The 24648-nt window shown below is 46.5% G+C and overlaps 1 protein-coding gene across 1 annotated transcript in view; it reads left to right on the top strand.

The window, feature by feature from the left end:
- Plb1 (phospholipase B1) overlaps positions 1–24648 on the top strand; it is a 77522-nt gene that overhangs the window by 6367 nt on the left and 46507 nt on the right. Inside the window, exons 4-18 of the mRNA XM_090337236.1 lie at positions 4235–4293; positions 6432–6505; positions 7659–7702; positions 10067–10175; positions 12000–12051; positions 13619–13699; positions 14941–15006; positions 15530–15630; positions 18132–18213; positions 19991–20095; positions 20208–20303; positions 20436–20507; positions 21468–21506; positions 22962–23022; positions 23825–23883. Coding sequence (XP_090193362.1) covers positions 4235–4293; positions 6432–6505; positions 7659–7702; positions 10067–10175; positions 12000–12051; positions 13619–13699; positions 14941–15006; positions 15530–15630; positions 18132–18213; positions 19991–20095; positions 20208–20303; positions 20436–20507; positions 21468–21506; positions 22962–23022; positions 23825–23883 — 1100 coding nt within the window. The remainder of the gene's footprint in view (positions 1–4234; positions 4294–6431; positions 6506–7658; positions 7703–10066; positions 10176–11999; positions 12052–13618; positions 13700–14940; positions 15007–15529; positions 15631–18131; positions 18214–19990; positions 20096–20207; positions 20304–20435; positions 20508–21467; positions 21507–22961; positions 23023–23824; positions 23884–24648) is intronic.

The raw sequence follows: 24648 nt of genomic DNA, 5'->3' as shown, positions 1-24648 counted from the left end.
GAAAGAATGATCTGGAAAGCATTCCTGCAATCTATAGTTTGTTTCCACCATGACAACCAATCCATTAGAATCTATGTCAACATCTAAAGGCCAGATAAAATGTGAACCTCTTCTTTACTCCATGGCCCTGGAGATTATACTGTGTTTATTGGTGCCTGAAGATATAAGAGCAAGAAATTGCAAGACCTTCAGATCTGCGATACATTGATGATAAGAGCTGTTTTAGTAAAGAGATAAATAGGCTTTGGGCTCCCTAAACTACTTGAGGTGGCACAAGACCAAAACTCTGGCTCTCTCCAACTTGGGAGTGTCTTCATGTGAGCATAATGCTGTGCTTGTGATGCTTCTAAAAGGTGTCTATAGAAAAAAAGCCACAGTAACCTGGACAATTAAGAAAACCACACTTCACTGTTGTACTGTTGATCTGTGACTGAACAGTCTAACTTTACTTTGTAGTGGTGAGGTAGGAAACAAAACTAAACAGAAGCAAACTTAGGACAGCGGTCACATTATTGTTGTTGACCTGGGTAATTATTGTGAATTCTTTCCCTCTTCTAGAGATCATGTTTGTTACTGCCAATCAAAGTCATCTAATACATATTTCTTAAGTGCTACTCATCTTAAATTTATTTTGGTATGATGGTCCAGGGCTTGAACTCAGGGCCTCTCAGGCTCTCACACTGAGCTGATACTTTAGCACTTGAGTCATATCTCTAGTCCAGCTTTCTGACAATTAATTGGGTATTAATTGGAGTCTCTGATTTTTCTGAACCACAATCCTCCCATCTCAGCCTCCTGAGTAGCTTAAGACTGCAGGTTTGAGGCACCAGCACCCAGCGTGTTCATCCTACTTTTATAGCTCCAATACCGCTGCCTATGGTAGGAGCATTACTCTATTGAAAAGAAGGACTCTGAATTGCTGAGTATTTATATTCATCAAATAAATATTCAGAGGACCAAAATGCATTTTATTAAAATGATTTTTCACTGACTAGAAGCTGTTGTGCCTTCAGAATTATTTCAAGACCTTTCCTGCAATCCCCTTCACTAATATTTCTCTTACTGCAGATACATGGCTCTAAGCATTGCCAAAGTAAAATTTAAAAGCCAACCTTCCTTCCTTCCTTTCTTCCTTCCTTCTTTTCTTCCTCTTTCCCTCCCTCCCTCCCTCCCTCCCTCCCTCCTTCCTTCCTTTTCTTTTGGCCTTGAACTCACTGTGTAACCCATGATGACCTTAAATTTGGAGCCCTTCTACCTCAGCCTCCTGAAAGCTGGGAAGTATAAGTGTACACTACTATGCCCGATTGCAAAAGTGACATTTCAGAGTCAAATGCTGCTACCATCCCAAGCTGTGATCCCTGGCAGCCTGAGCGCCCAACCTTCTCCTTGCATTTCAGAGCTCATGGGTGACAGACATCACCCAGTGATCTAGGGCACCATTAAGCTGGTAATTCCATGCACAAAGGACAATCTGTAAAGGTACTGTGCTACTTTTGTGCTACGTCACTGATTGAGCCTTTAAATCATTGATTTTTATGGCTCTGATACTAAATCTCCAGTATCTTTCATTTGACCCTCTGAGTTTGTAGAAATTACAAGTGTGACAGCACTAAGTGGACATCTACCTCTTCATGAACCAGCATTGTGACATTCTGTGGATCAGGTCCTGAAAGTCCTATGTTCCCCGCCGGTTCATGGAGTTTGTGACTTCATTGTCTGCCATCCACAAGGAATGATAACCCACAGGAAACATCAACCTGCTCTCCCCTACGTGCCAACAATCTACTGAGCAAGTTCAAGTTTATCACCAAGACTCATATTCGCTAAGAAGATCCCTGTCCCATCATTTTCATCTTTTAAAACTTTGTAAGCTATACATTTCTGTTAGCATGCCAGAAGTTTTCATTTAAGCTAGCACTTTTAAAATTAGCATAGATTTGTAGTTGACCCTTCAGAGTTGTACATATTTATGGAGTGCAGTGTGACATTTCAATGCATGGATATAATATGTCGTGGTCAGCTCAGAGCAAATGGCATGTCTGTCATATCAGATCTATATGATCTCTTCGTGAAATTAACACATTTCTTACCCTGAGCAAGGTGCACATATATCTAAGTCATTAAAGCTGGAAAGTAAGTGGACTAGCTAACCTCATTGGCAAGCAAGAGAGCACTGGCATTTTAGATGACAGCCTAGAGGGTTAAAGTAATTGGGCTGCAGAACACAAGATGCTGGAGATCCAAGCATTTCTCTTGGTCATAGCTTTTTGTGGCAAGGAGACCTGTCCCCACCCTAAACTTTCATGCAGTTGGCTCACTCTCTGGCAGCTCTCAGATATGAGGTCCCCAGAGCAGAAATCTTGATGAGCTAATGATATGTTTATCAGCTTCTTTCAAGGTAGTGGACAGTTTGTGCTAGATAATGTTTGGCTAATCGGCACATATAAATTTAATCTTATCTCTACATAGTGCTTTTTTCAAGTCAAGACATTGCTAAAGTACTTTGCTGTGTTTCTAGTATATGCATCATCAGAGAATGTGGTATTAATAAACCTCAAACGAAGGCCAATAGAATATTAAACCACTGAAACACACTGGGCTGGATCTTCAAAACAAAATCCCATATAACCTGATGGCCTTGCATCCAGCTTCTTCTATGTACTTAAAATTTCTTGCTGAGAATGCTCTAGAATGGCTAACTAAATAACTCCCCCCAGACTCCACCTGTCTGTCTACACACACACACACACACACACACACACACACACACACACACACACAGAGAGAGAGAGAGAGAGAGAGAGAGAGAGAGAGAGAGAGAGAGAGAGAGAGAGAGAGATTTATGTGTATGTGTTTTCTTTCTCTATATAGGAAATTTAAGAGATAGGAATGTTCAATTTCTGCTGCCTTTTTGCACCTGCAATAATGAAACTATAAAAGTAAATCTGCCCCCACCCCCGGCCATGTCTTCCACATTTTACTGTTCTCATGGACTCTAACCTTTGCATAACAGCCAGCATTCAGAGAACTCACACAGTTATGGCAAGAAGAATACAGTGATGTGGTGCTAAAATAAACCACTCTGAAGTTGAGGGGAGGGGCGGGTCTTGTTTTCCATTTTGTTGCCTTTTTTATCCATCGCCTGATTTCTTCAAGAAGAGGTCATTTTAAAGTTTTCATGCTTAGCCCTGTAGGCGTGTGTTAATGTGTGCAGCTGGTTTTGTGATTTGATATTGTTCTTCTAACCACATAGTGTAGCTATGGAAAGCCGGGAAGCCCAAGCAGGCAATAATCACGTAGAAGTGTGTGTCTGTCTGTATATGCAGGGTAGGTCCAATGCTTGGTGAGGAGGGAGGCCTCAGATGGGAGATGGAAGTTAATAACTCTAGACTCTAAGAGGCAGAGCTACAACCCCACCATCAGGCTTTGTAATGGCAGCCACAGTTACATGAGCCAAGAGACACAAGAGAAATGGCTCTGGTCTTTTCACTAGTAATACAGAAATAGAACACTGTCAACAGCTTCAAATAAAACAAAATAAAAACAAGCAAAAATCAGTAAATCAACTGCTGGTGCTTCACACCTATAATCCTAGCTACTCAGGAACTTGAGATCTGAAGATTACAATTTGAACCATCTCAAACAGGAAAATCTATAAGACCTTTATGTCTAATTGACCAGCTAAAAGCTTAGGAGTAGAGCTGTGACTCAAGTGATAAACACTAACCAGCGTTGAGGGGTAAAATTAATGAACAGTACCCTCAGTTTAAGTTCAAATCCCAGTACGTGTATACACACACATACACACACACACACACAGAGCCACGATGTTTCTATCAGTAGTTCTCAAAATCTGGTACCCAAGACCAAAATAGCAGTGGTACCCAGGAATCTATTAGATGTACTAATTCTTAGACCTGGCCCAGACCTCTGAATTAGAAGCTGTGAGTGGATGGCATAGCTGCCTGTGGTTTAACAAGCTCCATTGTACACCTGATCATGCAGCAGAGTCACCCGAGAGCCCTTGACCCCTTTGTTTGGGTGCCCCAGAGGGGAGGCGGCAGCCAGAGTCTACAGCCATGTTGCTGAGCTCTGTGCACTAGGTCTTTGTTCCAAGATGTATTTCAGTGAATACTGGCTTTGTCTCCACTTTCCTGGGAGATGGTCACTGGATTTCAGGGGAGGTAGACCCAGGACTACCCAGTTTCCATTCATTCCAACTGTGTGTTCTCAGTTCACAGGTTGAAACCAGCTGATATCAAGGTCATTGGAGCAGTGGGTGACTCTCTCACAGTAAGTTATGCTAAGCATAGATGAATGGGGATCAGAGGGGAAGACTGATAACATAAGAGGTGGAGGAGAAATGCCCAGAGGTTTTGCTCCTAGCTGTCAAATGTTGCCATCTTGGCTCTCAATCTCCAGGCCCTCCCCTTTACCCAGCACTCCTCCTCCATTCTTTTACTGAGAGTGCAGTACTGGGACTTGAACCCAGGGTCTTGTGATGTCACTTGGCTTTCTTGTTCAAGGTTGGTGCTCTAAGTCTTGAGTCACCTCTTGGTGGTTAATTGGAAATAAGAGTGTCTCCAATTTGTCTACCTAGGCTGGCTTTGATCTATAATCCTCAGCTCCCCACCCCCACCCCAGTGGCTAGGATTACAGGCGTGAGTCACCAACTCCACCTACATCCTAATCTGATCTTTCCTCTTCTAATAGTGGAATGATGGCGAGAACAAAAGTGGAAAGGGCCCTGAAAGAGCATGGGTGACAGAAATGGCTCACCCATGCCACCCAGCCCTTCAGTGAAGGTTCAACTCTAGGCTAGTTTGCCTCTCCAAAGGCCCTTTGTGTGTGTAGGAAAGCTAAGAGGAAGTACCAAGGAGGGAGCCAAAGAGGAGATGAGGAAAGGAACAAATACTCATGGAAGCAAGGAGAAGGGGTGAGCAAAGGGGAGTCCTGGAGGAAGCTGAGGATGAGCAAGCCTATTCTGCAGCCATCTCCCAGGCAACACCCCAGACCTCATGAAGCACAATCATGAAAAACACAATCAGATCCTCAGAGTGCCTGAGACAGGAATTCTAGAAATTCCCAGACACATTCCTCCCACTGAAAATTCCCACCTGATGGTGTGGGCCCTGCTGTTGTCTGGGCCAGGAGAACACAGCGTCTCCAACTGGATTCTCTCCAAGACTGGATGACACTCCATGTCTATAGCCTGTTCAGAGAACAGGCTCCTTCAAGAAGGTGCAGTGGGGGCAGGGAGGGGAGTACATGTTCTAGGGCTTGAACTCAGGGCCCGAGTGCTGTCCTTGAGCTTTTAGTACTCAAGACTAGTGAGCTACAGATTTACCTCCATGGCCTTGCTACTTGGGTCTGTCTCCTTGACTCAATGCACCCCAGCCACTGCCTGCCCAGTGGGGTCTGAAATCACTTTGTCCCCCATGATCTCTTGGGAGATTCTCTTAGGACAAGAAGCCATTGGAAACCACACAACACTTTGACTGTGACATAGTTGGTAGGTAGCCAAGGAACTATCTACCAGAAAGTTGGGAAATCATTTCTGAGGGGCCTCTTATAGAGGTCAGCCTCCATCCTAGCTGCCTTGAGGCTCATCTTCAGCAAACTCTTTAGAGTGGCTCTGCCCAGAAATATTTGAGGCATGCACTGTGGAGGGATCCACACTGTGGTTTTAAGATCTTATTCTTGTCAGGTGTTGATGGATCATATCCATAATCCTAGCTACTCAGGAGACTGAGATCTGAGGATCAAGGTTCAAAGCTACCCCAGGCGAAGAAAATCCAATCAGACTCATCTCCAATTAGCAACCAAAAAGCCAAAGTAGAGCTGTGGCTCAAATGGTAGAACACCAGTCTTGAGGAAAGCTAAAAGACAAGAGTCCAGGACTTTGAGTTCAAGCCCTAGTGCTGGAAAAGAGAGAGGGGGGTGGGGAGGGAGAGAGAAAAAAATCCCTATTTTTCCTCCAACCAGGTAGTAGGACTATGGTGTTTTCTTTATGTATACCTAAGTGAGATATAATGATATAAAGGGATTATTATACCTATTCCTATGATATACTTTACAACTTTAAAAAATGAGAAACTCAGGACTTTGAAGTATGTCCTTTGGGAAAAGACATGCTATAGTCTCATTTCCAAAGAACTCTGCTCACTATTTTCTGTCTGTCACAGTCTAGGCAGGGTTTCCTGGGAGAAGACAGAACTGGAATAGTGCCATATATCTCCAATGGGAGCTTGCTCCATCTTGGAGAAGGGAGGGTGGCAGGATGCACATTTGGATATAGTGCCACAGAGACACAGATTTGAGAGCATGCCCAGGTAGTCCTGACTAGGACAAAAACACAGACCTTCTGGCAAGCAGGCAGATATGGGGGCCTAGGGAAAGCAGGAATACCCACATTTGGTTTTCTCTCCCAGGCAGGCAATGGGGCCGGAGCCAGACCTGGAGCCCTCTTGCAAGTCTTGACTCAGTACCGAGGCCTGTCCTGGAGGTGAGTAAAGGCACAGCCAGGCCTGGACACCCCCCAAGGTCCTTCTAGAGAACACATCAAGCAGAAGATGAGCTATGTAGTTCTTTTCCATGACAAATTCCCCAGTTTTGTATCAGAAAGCATTTATCAGCTTCTTAAACCATTACATTCCCTGAAATGGGGTACACTGTGGACAGGAGTTTGTGGAAGACACGATGCAAGTATTGGGTTTAGAAATGCTTCTGGTTCTTCCATTTCTCCTCTCAGTGGATTGCCAGGTACTGTCTGATTCCTGCTGTACCTGGGATCTAACTACAGCCATAGTTCCAGGTGTATGGGACTGAGTATGCTGACATTTAGTGTTTCTTCAGGCTTCCATCCAGCATCTCCATCCCATACCAGCTTTAACCTTAGCATGGAATCTTTGTATCCTAAATCTCCTGCTCTTGTGCAGTCAACCCCCAAACATTCTGGGCACCTCTTAGATGTTTCAGGCGTGCTAGGCACAAAGAGAAGGGACAGTGAAAAGCAGAGACTCCAGTCAGCTCTGGAATGCTGTGTATATCCATGCCGGCAAAACCACTGCCTTTGATCTCCTTGGAATTTTAGCAGTGGCCTGTGAACTGTCCATTCCCTTTGAAAGGTGGCTTTTCCAAGCCAAGGGGGAGTGAAGGACAAGGGTAAATTAAACAAACAAAACTCCTGTGTTTTTACCCTAGAAATGGTGACTTCAGCTATAGCTGTTAAGTGGAATGGAGCAGGCCGCTTGGGCTTTGACAGTCAGGGTGACAGGGATCAGCTTACTTCCCCTTGCCCAGATGCCAGAGAAAAGAAAAAAGAAGAGACAGGGAGGAAGGGAGGGAGGGAGGGAGGGAGGGAAGGGATCGGAGGGAGGGAAGGAAGAAAGAAGGGAAGAAGGGAAAGGAGGATGAGAAGAAGGAAAGGAGGGAGGAAGGGAAAGAGGAAGGGAGGGATGGACAGCCCAGACCAGTTTTAATCTCTGTTCTAGCGTTCTGGTGAGGGTAGGGGAAGGGATGGGGTTGTATTCCTGTTCGCTTTTCATTTCTTTCACAAGTGCTGAGGAAAAGGTGGGGCTGGGGGCTGTTTGTCTACCCTGGTCGCATTTGAAGTGGGTATTTTAAACCTTCATTTTCTTTCCTTCTTCCACGAACAGTGTCGGAGGAGACCAGAACATCAGCACAGTGACCACCCTGGCCAGTGAGTACCCGCTGGGGCCATGTGTGGAGTGGCTGGGTGCGCCTGCGCCTGCACAGTGCATGCATGCTGCTGGTGTCTGGGTGCCTGCGCAGCGCGGCTCCCCTAGGGGGCTGACCGCCCCGGACTGCTGCAGGAACGAGCTGCGGGCAGTAGGGGCGCTGCTTCCGGAAGCTGCTGTGCTGATTCCCTGTCTGGCAGCAAGATTAAAGCCCTGGAGTTTGCTTTGTTTTTGTTCATAAAGAGAGATTGTCTTTGTCTAAGAAAGAAAGCAAGGAAGGAGAGAAGGAGGAGGGGGAGGGGGAGAGGGAGAAGGGGAGGGGGGAGGGGAGCGGGGAGGACCCCACATCTGGTTTTTCTGAGCAGGGCCTGGGCCACTTGGGCAGCACTGTGCATCAAGACGTGGCTTGGGCCTGTGTTGCTTTATGAGCCATTGCAGTTGCAGAAGAGATGAAATTACCTTGTGCGTGCTATGCAAATAGTCATCTCTAGGCTCACCATTTTTTCCTGGTGACATTGCCAACATCCTGCTAGGGTTGATTTCCTGAAATCTCGTTACTTTCTCCAGTGGATGTGCTTTTCCCAACTCTTCCTTCTCTTTAGAACATAGCCATATCAAAGTGTGTGTTCTAAAAGCACACCTGCAACAAATATTTGTATTTATTGTACTATGTCTTAAGGAGCTAAGAAAGCCTTTGCTGAGCACCAAGGCTTTGCTGTTCAGAATGCTTTGTGTTTGCATAGGCAGAACAGATCAGACTTCACATTCATTATGTTTAGGTGATTGACAGCTCATATTAACTTTAAATAGGTGCAATTCTGTGCCACAAGTACTCCCTGTCCTCTTGATTTCTAGGTTATATACACAAGGGCTAGAAATAAGCTAGGAGATGGCTTAGGCTGCCTTTTGAGTGTGACAAAGTTGACTGTGAAGTGTCCCAGCAGGAGGACTGGAAATCATCTAGCTTGAGATCTTTAAGCCACATGATTCACAAAAGATTCAGACAGGGTCGGTTCTTTGACTAGATTCCCCTAATACACTTTGCAGGGAAGAACGGTGGCTCTTCAGTATTTCTTTATTGCATTTGTGAAGACAATTTAATTGTAGGGGCTGAAACAAATAAAGGTAAAATAGATCTGTGAAAATGTGTTAGAAACTATCAACAGAACAGAACCAGCAGAGGCCTAACTAGCTGTAAAGTTGAATCCTGCAGATGACCTGGTGCTGGGTACTGGGCAAGTGGAGCTATGTCTTGACAGTATGAGTAAGTCTGTTTTAGGGACATGCCTTCTCAAAGACGGGCCATAAGCCAGTATTCAGAGCCATGCACAAAGCTAAGCCAGAGATATATAGCAGAGGGTTGCTAATGCTGTCTTCTGAAAAAAAAAAAAATCAAAAAGTAGATTTCAGGGGCTGGGAGTTTGGCCTAGTGGTAGAGTGCTTGCCTAGCATGCAGAAGACCAGGGTTTGATTCCTTGCTACCATATACATAGAAAAGCTGGAAATGATGCTGTGGGTCAAGTGATAGAGCACTAGACTTGAAGAAAGCTCAAGGACAGTGCTCAGGCCCTGAGTTCAAACCCCAGGACTGGGGGGAAAAAAAGAAAAAAAGAAAAAAGCGGAAGTAGATTTCATCAGATAAGGGAGGGGGTGGAATGTTCCTGGCAGCCATACCTGCATGCACCAGCAAGCTCTTGCCCTATCCCATGTGTACTTCCTGTCTATGACATTCCTTCCAAATAGCTGGGTTGCCTGTGCCACAAAGGACATTGTATTATATGATTGTATGATCTCTTGCCTGTGAAATGTCTGGAGTAGCACATCTTTGACAACATAAAATCCAAGGTGTCGCAGTGTTATAAAGAGTAAGATGGGAGAAAATGAAAATGTTCTAAAGTTGATGGTTAAAAACAAGTACGAATATATGAAAAGCTAGCCAGTTCTATACTTTCAGATATGTATTGTGGCTTTTCTAGTCTGAACGATCTCCCAATATGCTTTCATATAGTTAGAAACACAACAGTGTGTGAGAAGTACATCTACCCCAGAACCACAGTTATTCTATAATAATCCAGGAGGTACCTATTGTATACAATTCATGTGATTAGTATTTTATTCCCATGCTGAGCTGTTGATGAGGATTCTGCCTTGTCTCTAGTACCCAACGTGTTCATCAAAGGATCTTGAGAGCTGAGCGTGGTGGTACACATCAGTAATCCCAGCATTCGAGGCTAAGACAGGAGAGTTGCAAGTTCTAGGCTATCCTGGACTGTGTAACAAGAAGACTGCCTTAAAAAATTATTTTAAAAAGAAGTTGAAGGATGGTTTCGTATATAGTTACTAAACATGCCTTTCTTATTGTCTAGACATCCTGCGGGAATTCAATCCTTCCTTGAAGGGATTCTCTGTTGGCACTGGGAAGGAAACATCTTCTGGAGCCTTCTTAAACCAGGCTGTGGCAGGAGCCAAATCTGAGTGAGCCATAGTACCCTGCTGTGGGGGGGAGGCAGAGAGTGAATGTCTCAGGGCCCCTGAGGAGTGGGGAGAAAGGGACTTGGCAAAACTTATTTTATGGCTGTAAAGTAAGAGATTTGTTCTAGAAAGGGGTCTGAGGGTTAGAGGCTGGACTGGGTTCTTTCGAGTATATCTCTTGCTGAAATACAGATATCTGCCAGTGTGAGCCTTCAGCTCAGGCAGACAAATCCTTGAGACTCTTGTCCCAAATCAAACAGTGAAAAAGGAAAACAAAACACTAGTGAAGCTGTAGCTCAAGTTGTAGAGCATCCATCATGAGTAGAAAAAGTTGAATGAAAGCTGGGAATTTGGCCTAGTGGTAGAGAGCTTGCCTAGCATGCCCGAAGACCTGGTTTCAATTCCTCAGTACCATACATAAAAAAACTGGAAGTGGTGCAGTGGCTCAAATGGCAGATCACTAGCCTTGAGAAAGCCCAAGGGCAGTGCTCACACCCTGAATTGAAGCCCTGGGACTGGCAAAGAAAATAGAAAGAGAAAAAGCTAATTGAAAATCTGAGCTCTGAGTTCAAGTCCCAGTACCAGCATACACAAAAAAAGTCACTAGGTTCCATTTTTCAATTTTCCATATAGTTCCCAGGATTCCTGTGATTTAGCTTCTAGATCTCTTGACACACCACCACAGGCCATGAGCCACCTAAGGAGCTTTCTCATTTATTTCAGTAGGAAGCAGGCATCATTGCAAAGCCTAACAGGTGTTATAATTCACTTTGGGAGGCTACTTTTATTTTGTTTGGGGTACAGATGAGAGGCTACTGATTCTGACTTCTGGCTTGCTTCAGTGTTACTCTTAATTCTGCATTGCCCCAGAGGATACCAGCTGGTAATGTAAGAGGAGAGGCAGTTCTAAGCATGAGACAATCCAAGAATGAAATCCCAGAGTGAAGAACGTGGAAGCCACTGAAGCAAGCCTGGTTCACAGGGCTCTGCTTTTCCTGAGGCCTTCATGCTCATTGGATGGCAATCAATCCAAGCCATTCTGTGTGTTGGGGAGGAGGGGAATTGCAGTTGAAATGGCCTACACACATGCACTCACCGGACCTCATGGCTCATCTCAGGGCCTGTGGGTGAGACATCACCCCTCTTTACCCAGCAGTGCACCGTTCACCAAGCACCTTCACGTTTATCTCCCTTAGGTCTTGCACTGCGACTCTGTAATAGGCAGAGTGTTTTACTGGGCCCTGAAATCAGGAACTCGAGCTCTCCCTTGGTGTTTCTGCCTAAGGCTGGTACTCTACCACTTGAGCCACTTCTGGCTCTTTGCTGGTTAATGAGAGGTGAAAGTCTCATGAACTTTTCTCTCTAGATTGGCTTCAAACCACGATCCTCAGAACTCAGCCTCCTAAGTAGCTAGGATTACAGGCTTGAACCTCTCGCATCCAACCTTACAATCTTTTCAAACTGAGAACTTAAGTCCATTTCCCACAGATCACCGGAAGGAACCACATGTCCAAGCCAGGCATTTCCTACTCTGCTATGTTACCTGGCATAGGGCAGGCTGAGCACACCAGGAAATCCTCATACTAGAGACTTTCTGTTTGCCTTGGACAGCCTGGCTTGGTAGACACAGTAGATCATCAACTATGCCAATCAGCAAATAGCCCCATGGGAGGTCACCTCCCTCTAACAGTCGACCCTCCCCCCCTTCCCGAATGGAGCTTTATGTTTTCCTTTCTTGCTGGTGCCACTCTTCTGCTGTTTATCTATCTGATGCAAGCTCTATCTGCTAAGAGCCCCTCACCAACTTCCTCCTTTATGTCTACTCAGGGACTTAGCTGTCCAGGCCAGGAGGCTGGTGGACCTAATGAAGAATGACACGGTGAGTTTGGGGTCTCCCTGGAACATGAGATGACTAAGAGAAATCATAGGCACAGAGAGGTTAAAGATGAGATTGAGGGGAAGGTTAAGTTTCTAGCAGGTTCCTATAGGGTCTGCTCTTCTGTTCTTCTGTAGGGAATATTCTGTTTACTTGTTCAGATTTAACATTTATCACAGGTCAAGCCGGAGGCCAGAACTGTAGCACGATCCTGTCCTCAAGGCTCTCATGAGGGACATATGACCATAAAGAATCAAGGATGTGCAAGAGTTGACACGTGCTTTATAGAGAGGGCAATGGCTAGGCATGGTAGTCCATGCCTGTAATCCCAGCTACTCAGGAAGCAGAGACAGAGAGGTCTGAGATTAGAGGCCAGCCCAGGCCAAGAGCTACTGAGACCTTCATCTCAACAAACGAACTGGGGTATAGAGGTGTGCACCTCTGATCCCAGCTACACAGGAGACACAAGTAGAAAGATTGTGGTCTGAGACCAATTCTGTGCAAAGCTGCGAAAGCCTACTTGAAAAGTAACTAAAATGAAAAAAAGGGGATGTTGGCAGAGCTTAGATAGTAGAGAACATGTCTAGCAAGCCTGAGACACTGCATTCAAACTCTATTACCACCAGAAAAGGGTAGGGGGAAGCAGCAGAAGGTCAGTGAAGTGCAGTTCTGTGTTGAAGCTGTTCCCGTGTGGGTGAAAGCATTGAAAGGGGGCTGGGATGCATGGTGGTGAATGTAATCTCATGTATACTGCAGTCTACCCTTGACACATTTCAGAATATTTCTTTTGTTGATGTCAAACTCTTCTGGATTTTGTTTTCTCTGCCCACTGTCTTTTAGAAGCTCAGGTCAGAGAAATAAAACAATGTAGGCCAGGGGACAACATAGGCTGTGAGGCTGTCTTTGGGCCACATCTTACAGAAAGAATGTGGGCACCTCCCTTCCTCCAGACCCATCACTTTTCTCCCCCAGGTCCCTCTTGGGAGATTCCAGAGGTGGCAAAGTATTTGCATGGTCATGTTTGCTGATCTGCCTTTCCAGCTGGATTTGCTCATAGGCAGCTTTAACTTGTGATAATGATTTGAGTTTGGAGAACTCTCTCTTCATGGAAGAAAGTCCTTTCTTCTATAAGGCAAATGGAGAATTCCAAGTTGCCAGAGGATTGTAGAATAACCATCCTTTCCCAGTGCCAGGATCCACTTCCCTTGCTCCCACCCCTCTCATGCCATGCCAGAGAAAGAGGTCACAGCTCAGAGGGCATCCCCATCTACTGTCACCAAGATGATTGGGGACTGCCACTTACGTGCTCACAGATTCATGGGTGTCCAGTGATTCCACCTAAATGCACACATAGGAGTTCAGGACCCCAAAGTAAAGAACAGAATACACCAGTGGCCTCTAAACTCTCTGGTGTGTCTTGAACAATCCCTTCTTGCTGATGGCTGGTGCTCTACCATTTGAACCACACCTCCAGTCAAGGACTCATTCTTTCAAGCATGTATTTAACACTTGTCTTTTCCCTGTCTTGACTGTGGCACAGGGGATTACCTTGGTTTTCTATTCATTGCAGAGTATAAATTTTCAGGAGGACTGGAAGATAATCACCATGTTCATAGGAGGCAATGACCTCTGTGATTCCTGTAATGACCTGGTAGGTACCTGGGCTCTTCTTTCAGACTCCCCAGTCCTGGTGAAGGAATTCAATAGTTGGACATTGACTGTTGGAGAAATACAGCTGGGCCAGGTCTGGTGGTTTGGCATGGATCGAGCTGAGATGAATCCTGACACGGAGAGGGCATTCACCTCAAGGGAGAGAGGCAACCGGACAAGCAGGACTGGTTGATGAAGTTTCTCATCAACCCTGATCGGACCTTTCTTGAAACTAAGATAAAGTGCCAATAGCCTAGAGAGATCTTGCCTGTCTTCTCGATAATCCAAAGTCAGCTCCTTTCTGCAGGGCTTAATCACTCTGACCATGACTACCTGTGTGCTGCGGCTAGGGAAAGTTGGTCTAGGTAGCGTTCAAATACTCAGCATTGAGGGAAGGGGAGCTGCTGCTGGGGACAGATGGGGATCTGGGATCATGGGACCTTCATGAGCTTCCCTGAGTAACACACCTTTCCCCTGTTGCATAGAGCAGGGCTCTTGAATAGCTCTCAGAGAATGAGTTCTGCTGCTTAAAAAAAAAAAAAAAAAGTCTAGCCCAGTACCAGTGGCTCACACCCATAATCCTCACTACTCAGGAAGCTGAAATCTAAGGATTGTGATTTGAAGACAGCCTGGGACAGCCAGAAATGGAGGTGTGGCTCAAGTGATAGAGCACTAGCCTTAAGCAAAAATGCTCAGGGACAGTGCCCAGCCCTGAGATCAAACCCCAGGAGCAACACACACACACACACACACACACACACACACACACACACACACACACAATCTGCATCAGGAGAAATAAGAATGAAAGTACATTTATGTGGTGGGGAAGCCCCACAAGACACTCTCCCTTTCCCATATCCTCCTTATGGCGCCCTGCGTAGGAGAGGCTCTGAAGCTGAAGAGAGCAGGCTACAGGACCAGACACTTCATGTTTCAGTTCTCCAATACCACCAGTTTAGAGGGCCCAGAGAGATAGCCAAGGCTCTATAACTCATCAACATAAGGGAATTTCCAGAGCTTTCTATAGCCCTATGCAAAAGAAACAGTATTTCCCCGAGGATCTTGCATGGGATTGGGCACATGCTGGGACCCTGAAAGACAAACTTACTTCTATTTTAAAGTTGCCCACTCTTGTCAGAAATAAAGGAAAGAGAGGAGCCAAGACTGGAAATAGCCTTGATCAGTGGAGAGACAAAGAGATAATGAATGGAACTCAGGAGACCCTACTGTTCCCTGCAGGATCACCACTCACCCCAAAACTTCACAGAAAACATCAAGAAGGCTCTGGACATCCTTCATGCTGAGGTATGGAAGCTGGGCCATGCTCTCCAAGCAGCTCCACTATGGCTGTGGGGCTCAGACCTCCCTGAAGACAGTTCAGCTTCTTTGAGACTTCCTTGGCAGGTCTCTTTTATCTTTTCCCCAGCAGCCTGGAGGCAAAGAGAAGGGGGTAGGGAATGAAGGAAGTGGATAGGACCAAATGAAGATCTTGAGTTCTGAAGTCTGGCAAGAGAAGCAAATCCCATGCCCATATAAAGGGGCTAGAGCTGAGTGGTTCTTGCCTTAATCACAGCTACTCAGCAGTCTGAGATCTGAGCATCATGGTTCAAAGCCAGCCCATCCGGGAAAGTCTATGAGACTCTTATCTCCAGTTAACCACCAAAAAGCCAGAAGTAGAGCTGTATCTCAAGAGACAGAGCACTAGGTTTGAGGAAAAACTGCTCAGTAACAATGTCCAGATCCCGACTTCAAACCCCAGGACCAGAATACAACAACAAAAGACTAGGACTGCCTATCTCATCATCTTGGTGGCTGATTCTCTTTGCAGGTTCCTCGAGCGTATGTGAACATGGTGAAGGTGCTTGAGATTGTTAATCTGAGAGAACTGTACCTGGAGAATAAAGTCAGCTGCCCACGGCTGATCCTCAGGTCAGACCAAAATGTCTTCCCCTATTCCATGAGGGACCTGGCCTCTTAGCAGATTCTTAGAAAAGCCCGGCGCGGTGCGGCAGGTGAACAGTGCTGAGGTGGCTTGATTTTCTAACTAGAAAAGGCCTCAGGGTTTTCATGGCAGGGCTTTACACCCAGGACAGGTCTTAGCTGCCTGCCCCATGAGGCATGTGTGCAACTCCCCACTGCTTCTGTTGTCATGGCAGCTGCAGGAGGGAGGAGCCAGGCCCTGGGAATGAAGTGAGGCCCAGTAGTGAGGCTCAAGGGGGACTGAGGCTGTTGCCAGGATCAGCTTCCCCAGGTGGCCAGAGTGTCCCCGCCCCTCCTGGAAGCCCATCCCTGAGTGTGTGTAACTCCAGGATGAGATGGCTACCTCAGAATCATCAGGTTACAGAGGATAAAGACTTCCTCTGGGAACAGAGCACCCTGGTCTGAAGCAAGTCCCTTAAAGCTCATCTTCAACTATCTGTCTCCAGGGCCAACAAAAGATGGCTTCCCCATCCAGTTATTTCAGATTTCTGTGGCTCTCAGGAATAAGATGGCCTTCTAGCTGAAGCATGACCATTTCTTGATTGCTTTTACAATGTTCTTTCCTGAAATAAAGCCAGATCTGTGCTGTCCTGACTCTCTTTCCCCCAGCCTTGTATCTACGTCTAGGCCCTCACTGTGTCCCTGAGCACATCACATGGCCAGTAGTCATCTCTATACAGTAATGATTCTCCCACAACCCAAGAACTCTGAGTCACTGCCTGCCCAGCGGAGGGGCTCAGGGGCGGTTGGCTGAATGACTGAATGAATAATTCATAAGAGCCAGTCTTGCTCTTGGAAATTAAGGGGTATGCTGGATGATCACCTGAAAAGCCATGCCCAACCTTCCCTGGAAAGCCCAGACTGCACAGGTCCCCTGGAGAAGGCCTCAGGGTACCATGAGCAGAGACAGGCTGGCTGCGGTGACACGGTGTGACACATGCCTATTAACACAGCTGGTGTCAGGCGAGCTATTTTCAGCTGCTGACTCATCAGCTGGCTCTGGCTTTCTCCAGTCCCTGGGCTACACAGGATTTTTACTCTGTGGTCACAGCATCTTTATCAAAATGTCCCCTGCTATTGCCTACTACAGGGTTTTTTTTTGTTTGTTTGTTTTTTGTTTTTTTTTGTTTGTTTTTTTTTGTTTGTTTGTTTGTTTTTCCCCAGAGCATTAAATCTAGAGATTTCATGGTTTGGCCAATTCACTGAATGTCTACATCAGATGGATTCAGGCTCACTTCGTCCTACAACTCTAATGCTCCATGCTCCCTTGTCTCTCTGTCAGTCTGTCTCAGTGGTGCTAGGTCTCAAATGAGCCATCTGGGCTATTGTTATCTCAAATTCCCCCACTTCCTGACCCAAAGCCAAGATTTGCCCAGTAGCCAGCTGCAGCCGGACTGCGGACTGGACAGAAGCAGTTTAATACGGAGTTGGAGAGGTCAGGTTCAAAGCTAAGCAGACTTGAGGATTTTGTCTCTGCTACTACATTGAGAATCTGTATGGCTGTATGACTTTAAGAAAGCTATTTATCAGAATGCCAGGGGCTCACACCTGTAATTCTAGCTACTCGGGAGGCTGAGATCTGAAGATTGTAGTTCACAGCCAGCCTGGGTAGGAAAGTCCGTAAGACTACCTCCAACTAACTATCAAGAAGCTGGAAGTGGAGCTGTGTGGCTCATGTGATAGAAAACCAGCTTTGAGTGGAAAAGCTAAAGGAACCGTGCCCAGTCCTAAATTCAAATCTAATACTGGCACAAAAAGAAAGAATGGAAGAAAAAAAGAGAAGATGGAAAAGAAGGAAGAAAAGCAAGTTATTTAACCACTAAGCCTCAGTTTCTCAGTCTCTCATTTTCTTTCTTTTGGCAATGCCAAAATTGAACTTACCCCCACACACACACCTCCTTTTCATTTTTCATTTTGAGATAATGTCTTGCTACATTGCTTAGGCTAGCTTTGAACTCACTATCTTCCTGCCTCAGTCTTGGGAGGAGTAGCTGGGATTACAAGTGTGTACCATCAGACCTAGCTTCAGGTTTCTCATTTGAAGTGGAGATAATGATCATTCAAATTCTAGAAGAGCTGGGATGATTAAGCAGGCTAATGATACCTGTACAGCTCTTATCAGAGCTCACACTGGCAACGCTCAATGAATGAAAGGGTTGTTGTCATCACTCTTATTATTTAGAAGGAAGTGTGGCCTCGGCATAACACTGTCCTCAGACAGCCCTTGGTGACTCAGCTCTATAAAAATCCATCTTACAAATGTTACAAATGTCACTTTGAAGAGAAAAGCCAGGTCAGGGACATTTTCTTGGCTTCATTTGGCTCAGTCAGAGGGCCCTGCCATAGCACAAATTCCTGATAGCTCAAACTTGAAGGAAATCTCTTCTGAGTCTCAAGCTGGAGTGATAAGTGATCCTGAGGTAGGGACATCTCTGTGGTTTCTTCTACAGGTCTTTGTGTTCCTGTGTCCTGAAGTTTGATGATAATTCAACAGAACTTGCCTCCCTTGTAGAAATAAACAAAAAGTACCAGGTAAGTCCAGAGGGGATCCACCACCACCTCTGGGCAATGTGTCTGGTAGCCCTGTGCAGACACGTCCAGGCTGGCCCTGCCTGGGTGGGTGCTGACCACTGTCCAGTGTGCCCACCTGGAAACACTGAGTTCTGCTTCTTCCCAGGCCGCTCCAGAGTAAGATCACTAACCACACTTCTCCACAGCCCAGATCCTTGAAAACCAATGTTTCCATGTGTGTACCAATGTGTTTCATGGAGAGAAATCTCAGTGTGGAACGTTCTAGAACAAACTCCAACTCCTGAGTGGGACCCAGAAGCCACAGTAGCCTCCTCCCCAAGGCCTGCACAGACCCTCAGCATAGACTCTCCACAGGTCCACTCTCCTCTCTGGAAGTAGGCCAACACCAGCAGAGGAAAATTCAGCCCATGACCTACTTGGGGGTTGTGGCCTTGTTTAGTCTTTGTCAAATCTTTGAGAAGATAGGGGACTCCCTTAACTGTCCTAAGTCGTCCCTCCCTCCACAGTTGTCCAGTAACTTGCTCAAAAGGAACCTTGGTTACCTTCTTCCCAGGCCTGGAACGTCCTGGCTCTCCTGGGGAATCACTTCCCTACAGACTCTTCTGGAGGCAGCTGTCATGTGGAGTGTGCCAGGGGCCCCAGGGGCCCCATCCTACCTTCTGGTCACTGCCTGGTTTCACTTCCTGTGCCCTGAGAGGGCACCTGCCACTCTGGTGAAGCAGTCCACAGCCTTCACCAGGACAAGGAAGGCTGTGGCCATGGGCTCAGCCCTGAGCTAGGTGGGATTCTTGCAGGGAAGCCCTGAGCTTGTATCCATTCTGCCTAATATAGGCAGACACAAGACATCTCTGGCGGGGCCTCCTCTTCTGACTGGTCCTGGGAAAAGAGAGTAGCACCTGTCTCTGAAAAGGGACCACACTAATGTTCCCTCGTATGTAATCCTCATATCTCTCTCTGTAGCCACATTTGGCCCCAAATTCAGGAAGCCCTTGTGAGTTGTAAAATGACAGACTGCAGGAGTGGAAGGCAGAATGGGGGTAACTGTCTTAGAACTACTCTTCAGCAGGAGCTATAAGGCTTCAGCTCTGTTATGCCCCCAGAATGATATTTAAGCATCTCAAAGAAGCATATACATGCACACATACTCCTTATGCACAAACACTATAAAGATATGTTAAATGCTGCAGATTTGCATTGGATGCTTCTAAATAATTGTGGGGTAGAAATAAATGTAACCGTTATCTTTGATTTTGTAATCAAATACCCCCACCCTTACCAGAATAACTTTAAAAGGGAGTTGAAGGCTAGGCAAAGTAATAAATGCCTATAATCCCAGCTACTTGGGAAGCAGGGGTAGGAGAATCACGGTCTATAGCCAGCCTTGGAAAATGAGTATCTAAAGAAACAAACTGAAATGACTAAGGATATGGCTCAAATGGTAGAATGCAAGCCTGAGACCCTGAGTTCCATCTCTAGTACTGCCAAACAAAGCAAGGTGGACTGAGAAAGGGTATCAAGCTGAGAGACTTAAGTTTCACTTACGTACACTTTTTCACAGTCTGCTACATGAAGTCACGGCAGAGGTGGGGGCCAGTGTGTGATCCAAAAGGTATCTAGCCTGTTCCTGGTCAGTTGGAACTTAGCTGACAGCTGATTTCTCCCAACAGCCAGATTGTATAATTCGGTGTCTGAGAAGATACTGAACCATGTCTGAGTGGATAGAGAGCGGCCCACCTGACCCCTGACCCCTGACCCCTGATTCTTTATCCTCCTTCAGGAGGGGACTGAAGAGCTGATTGAGAGTGGACGATATGACACGAGGGATGACTTCACCGTGGTGGTCCAGCCATTCTTTGAGAAAGTGGACATGCCAAAGACCTCGGTAAAGAAGGCATATGTTGTGGATGAGTGGAGCCCCCTAACAGCACCCCAAAACTCTGAGCATCAGTTATACCTGCTGACTTCTCTCCCTTCATTTTCTGCCCGGTGAGCAGGAAGGCTTGCCGGACAGTTCTTTCTTCGCACCTGACTGTTTCCACTTCAGCAGCAAGGCTCACGCCCGTGCAGCCAGTGCTCTTTGGAACAACATGGTAAGATGCCTGAGCAAAAAGAATCCTCTGCCCCCAAGTCCTGTTCCCTTTGTCCTCCCGCACCCCTCCCCTCCTCTACCTCAGACTTCTTCACTTGGGCCATCTCATTTGCATCTCCCATTTTTGCTTTAGCTGCAGCCTGTTGGTCAGAAGACAACACGACATAATTTTGAAGACAAAGTCAATGTCATGTGTCCAAACCAGGTAGAGTAAGACATTGTCCTTGCAATACCCTCCCCCTGCTTCCAGGTCCCCCCGGGCTTCTCACCTCACCCTCCCCACCTTCCAGGGCACCCCCTTCCCTGCTCCACCTGATATTATAGACTAGCCATCTAAAATGCCCCCTCTGGTTGCAGTGAGAGGAATGGGGTCCCCAGTGACCTGGAGGTTCCCATGGCAGAGACCCTAGCATGAGTTTCTGCTGGACCACTCTCCTTTGGGAAGGCAAGAGGAGCAGGGCAGCTTTCATTCCAAAGACTAGTCAGAGCAGGACTAGAAGGCTACCATGTAGCCACTGGTTCTGCTACAGTCAGATGCAGACTGATTCCTGGATGAGTGGAAGGTGGTAGACACAGTGGTTAGTGTGGGCTGGGGAAGCAGACACTAAGCAGGAGGCCCAGTGAGACCCGTATTGTCGAATGATTCTCAGAGCTCTAAGTTGCAACCTTTACCTCTAAAAAAAACTCTTCTGTGTACCTGAAGGGGTCCCAGGCTTGCCTCTGGATACTGTAGTAAGAGAACCTATATGCGGGTGGGGGGCAGGACTAAAAGTCTGTCTTTTCTTGCCTTAGAAGAGTATGGGCAGACATGGAGTGACAAGGAACCCCAGGGAGGAGAGACGGGGTCTCTTATTAGCAGAGAGGTGCACTGTTTGGATGGGGCCAGGATAGAGAAAAAGAGACAACTCAGCCTCCTTTTCTGGCAAACTGAGCTGTAGAGAGAAGACAGGTGTCGCTGGGAGGGGCTTAGGGTTTGTTGTAAGTCTTGGTTGAGGTTTTAGGGAGTACCTCAGGGCATCATGGGAAGGAGTCTACAGTGGTCAGCCTGGCTGGGAGGGGCTAGGCTTAGAGTAGGGTGCCAAGGAGGTCAAGGGGGCATGTGTCTAGATCAGGGCTCACTACAGGTTAGTAAACAGAAGCAACCATTGTCTGCACTCTTCCACAGAACTGGCCATTCCTGAGCACCTACAAGAACAACATGCAGGTATCTCTTCTCACTACCTTTTGATCCATAGGCAGGGGGATGGACAGACATTGACACAGAACTGGCCCAATAGGACAAACGGGAAAGTGAGTAAGAGATCCTGACAGGCCACCCATGAGGTTTCTACCCTTTTATGAAGACTATCTACCTACCCACACCTTCAGTCTGGGTAGAGGGCTGGTTAGTCCATTGATAGTGGCTGGTCCAGCCAATCACATCACAGCCCCACCACCAAGAGGTAGTAAAGACAGCTATCCACCTCCCTGAATGGGGCTATGGCAGAGCTTAGGGTAGGGGATGGGGTGGGAGTTTTGCCTTGCACTAGAAGAAGAAACTGTGTAAACCAGATTAACACATCTTAATGGGTTGATACCAAAACCACCGGGGAGCCTTTTTCAACTGCCCTTTGCCAGGTATAGTCTCTGGGAATCTTCTTTCTTTCTTTCTTTCTTTCTTTATTTATTTATTTATTTTTGTGCCAGTCCTGGGAGCTGTTTGTTTGTTTGTTTGTTTTGCCAGTCCTGGGGCTCGAACTCAGGGCCTGAGCACTGTCCTTGGGCTTTTTCCTCAAAGCTAGCTCTCTGCTACTTGAGCCACAGCACCATTTCTAGCTTTTTCTATGTATGTGGTACTGAGGAATGGAACCTGGGTCTTTGTGCATGCTAGGCAAGCACTCTACCACTAGGCCAAACTCCTGGCCTCACTGAGTTTTTTTGCTTAAGGCAAATAAATTCTCTACTACTTGAGCCACAACTCCATTTCTGCCTTTGTTGGTAGTTAATTGGAGTTAAGAGTGTCATGGACTTTCCTGTCTGGGCCGGCTTTGAACTGACATTCTTAGATCTCAGCCTCCTGAGTAGCTAGGATTGTAGGTGTGAATATAATCCCAGAGTCTTGGTATAGATATTGTGAAGGAATTCTTACATTCACGCAGCCCCAAACCATTCTGTTCAAACCATGGGAATCTAGGGTGCTATTTGTTTGTCGTTGTAGTGTTGATCCTGGGGTTTGAACTCAGGATCTGGGAGCCTTCCCTGAGCTTTTGCTCAAGGCTAGCACTCTACCACTTCAGTCATAGCTCTACTTCTGGCTTTTTTGGTAGTTTGATGGAGATAAGAGTCTCATAAACTTTCGTGCCCAGGCTGGCTTTGAATCTTGATACTCAGCTCCCAATCAGCTGGAGTTACAGGCATGAGTGACCAGCACCTGGCCAGGAATCTGTATTTTTTTTCTCATTTTTTTTATTGTATTTTATTGTCAGGGTGATGTATAGAGGGGTTACAGTTAGATTTATCAGGTGGTGGGTGCATTACTTCTTAAACATTGATACCCCTTCCCATATTTTTCTCCCATTTTCCCTCCCCCCTGGAATCTGTATTTTTTTAAACCCTCTGAGCCTTGTGCCCAGAAAGTCTCTGTCCCCTTTCAAGTCTGAGATTCATTCTATGCCCTTAGGGCCTTGGGACCTGGCTGCCTTGCAGTGACAGAAGGCCTTCTGCCTCCCCTCCAGCCTCAGGTAAGCCCCTGTGACACAGCAGGACCCAGGGCTCCCCTACACAGATTGATGTACCATCCTAATCACACACAGAGCTGTGAGCAAGGGCTGCCAATCTCGGGTGGGTACCTGCTTTACCCCCACTCACCTATGGCAGTATCATGAAGGCTTCAAGACAGAGAGGGTCAGGAGCTATTTGCTGCCCTCCTGCTTTCATCTCCTAAGGGGGACACAGGCAGAATAGCCTTGTGACCTTATCTGTGGGTGGCCCAGCCCTGTGCTGTAGGGAAGCCTAGATGTGAGGGATGGGCCAAGAAGTCCCTGAAGAGAGTGATTCCAGGCATTGTCAGTGCTACCTACATAGGGCCTAGAAGGCTCTCTGGCTCTCTTTAGAAAAGCCTTACATAATCACTGTAGATTCTCAATAGAAATCCAGAACCAAGCTTTATACCTGTGCAGGTGTCCAGGCTCTGTTTCCACCTCCAATGGTCCTGCATCTCTGTCATGCAGTGAAGCCACAGGTGGCGTCTCAGGACCCCTGGCAGTGAAGCAGCAGGTTCCTATTCTTTCTGCCCTTCTTTTTTTTCTTCCTGCTTTCCTTCTATTTCTTCTCCTCTTCCCATACAGGTCCGAATATGTAGTGTCTGTAGTCATAAAACATCTGCCCATCCTCATACAAAACCTCTATTTCCATGGTGCCTGGATGCCTGGTCCTTCCTTGCTCAAATGTGCATACAGCTCTTGTTTCGCCCAAAGCAAAAGCCCTAGAATCTGACTGCACCTTCCTTCCCACAGACTCAAGCGTGTCCACTTGTCTTTCCAGTGCATGCCCTGAGACCTGCAGATATTCAAGTTGTGGCGGCTCTGGGGGATTCTCTGACTGTAAGGACCCTGGGGCCCGGGGGTTTGGGTATGGCTGGAAGTTCCAGGCCCCTACTCTCCTAACACCTGTCCTTTGAATTACCTGGCCCTTGTGTCTTGGTGTTGTCAGTTGAAGACAGTGGCAGCAGTTTAATTTTTCAACTGCTTTCTCAAGTAGGTGTGCAGAGGTGTGTGTGTGTGTGTGTGTGTGTGTGTGTGTGTGTGTGTGTGTGTGTTGGTACTGGGACTTCACCCTTTTGCTTGGCTTTTTTGTTCAAGGTTAGCTCAGGGTGCTAACCTTGAGCAAAAATACTGCCAAAAGTAGTGGCTTTTGGCTAGTTCATTGGAGATAAGTCCCTTAGATTTGTTACCCTGGGCTAGCTTCAAACCATGATCCTCATATCTCAGTCTTTACAGCTTTACTGTAAACTCAGAATCCACATCTGTTTCCTCTCCACATCAGTAGAGAAAGCCACTTGATCCATCAATGATGGATAAAATTTGCAGAGGGCTGTGTTACCATCCTGTGGCACCATCTTCTGGCAGAATGCCTGGAGTTTTGTGAATGCTTATAGCAGGTCCTGAAGAGAAAGACAAAATGTGAGATTTAGGAGCAATCTTTCTACCATAGTAGTTTGGGTCTATGAGGTCTTTCGTGTTTGTAAAGAACTGAGAAGCAAAATCCTGGTGTTCATATTGTTGATAGGTTTTCATATTTGTAAAGCCCTTGGATTTTTTCAAAATAATCTTTAAAACTGTGATTAGAGTTGGTCCCCAAGCCTTACC

Source organism: Megascapheus bottae, chromosome 7, assembly GCF_031878675.1.
Source record: "Megascapheus bottae isolate mThoBot1 chromosome 7, mThoBot2.hap1, whole genome shotgun sequence".
Lineage (NCBI taxonomy): Eukaryota > Metazoa > Chordata > Mammalia > Rodentia > Geomyidae > Megascapheus > Megascapheus bottae.
Note: the sequence above shows the minus strand (reverse complement) of the source record. Positions and strands in the feature narration are given on the sequence as shown.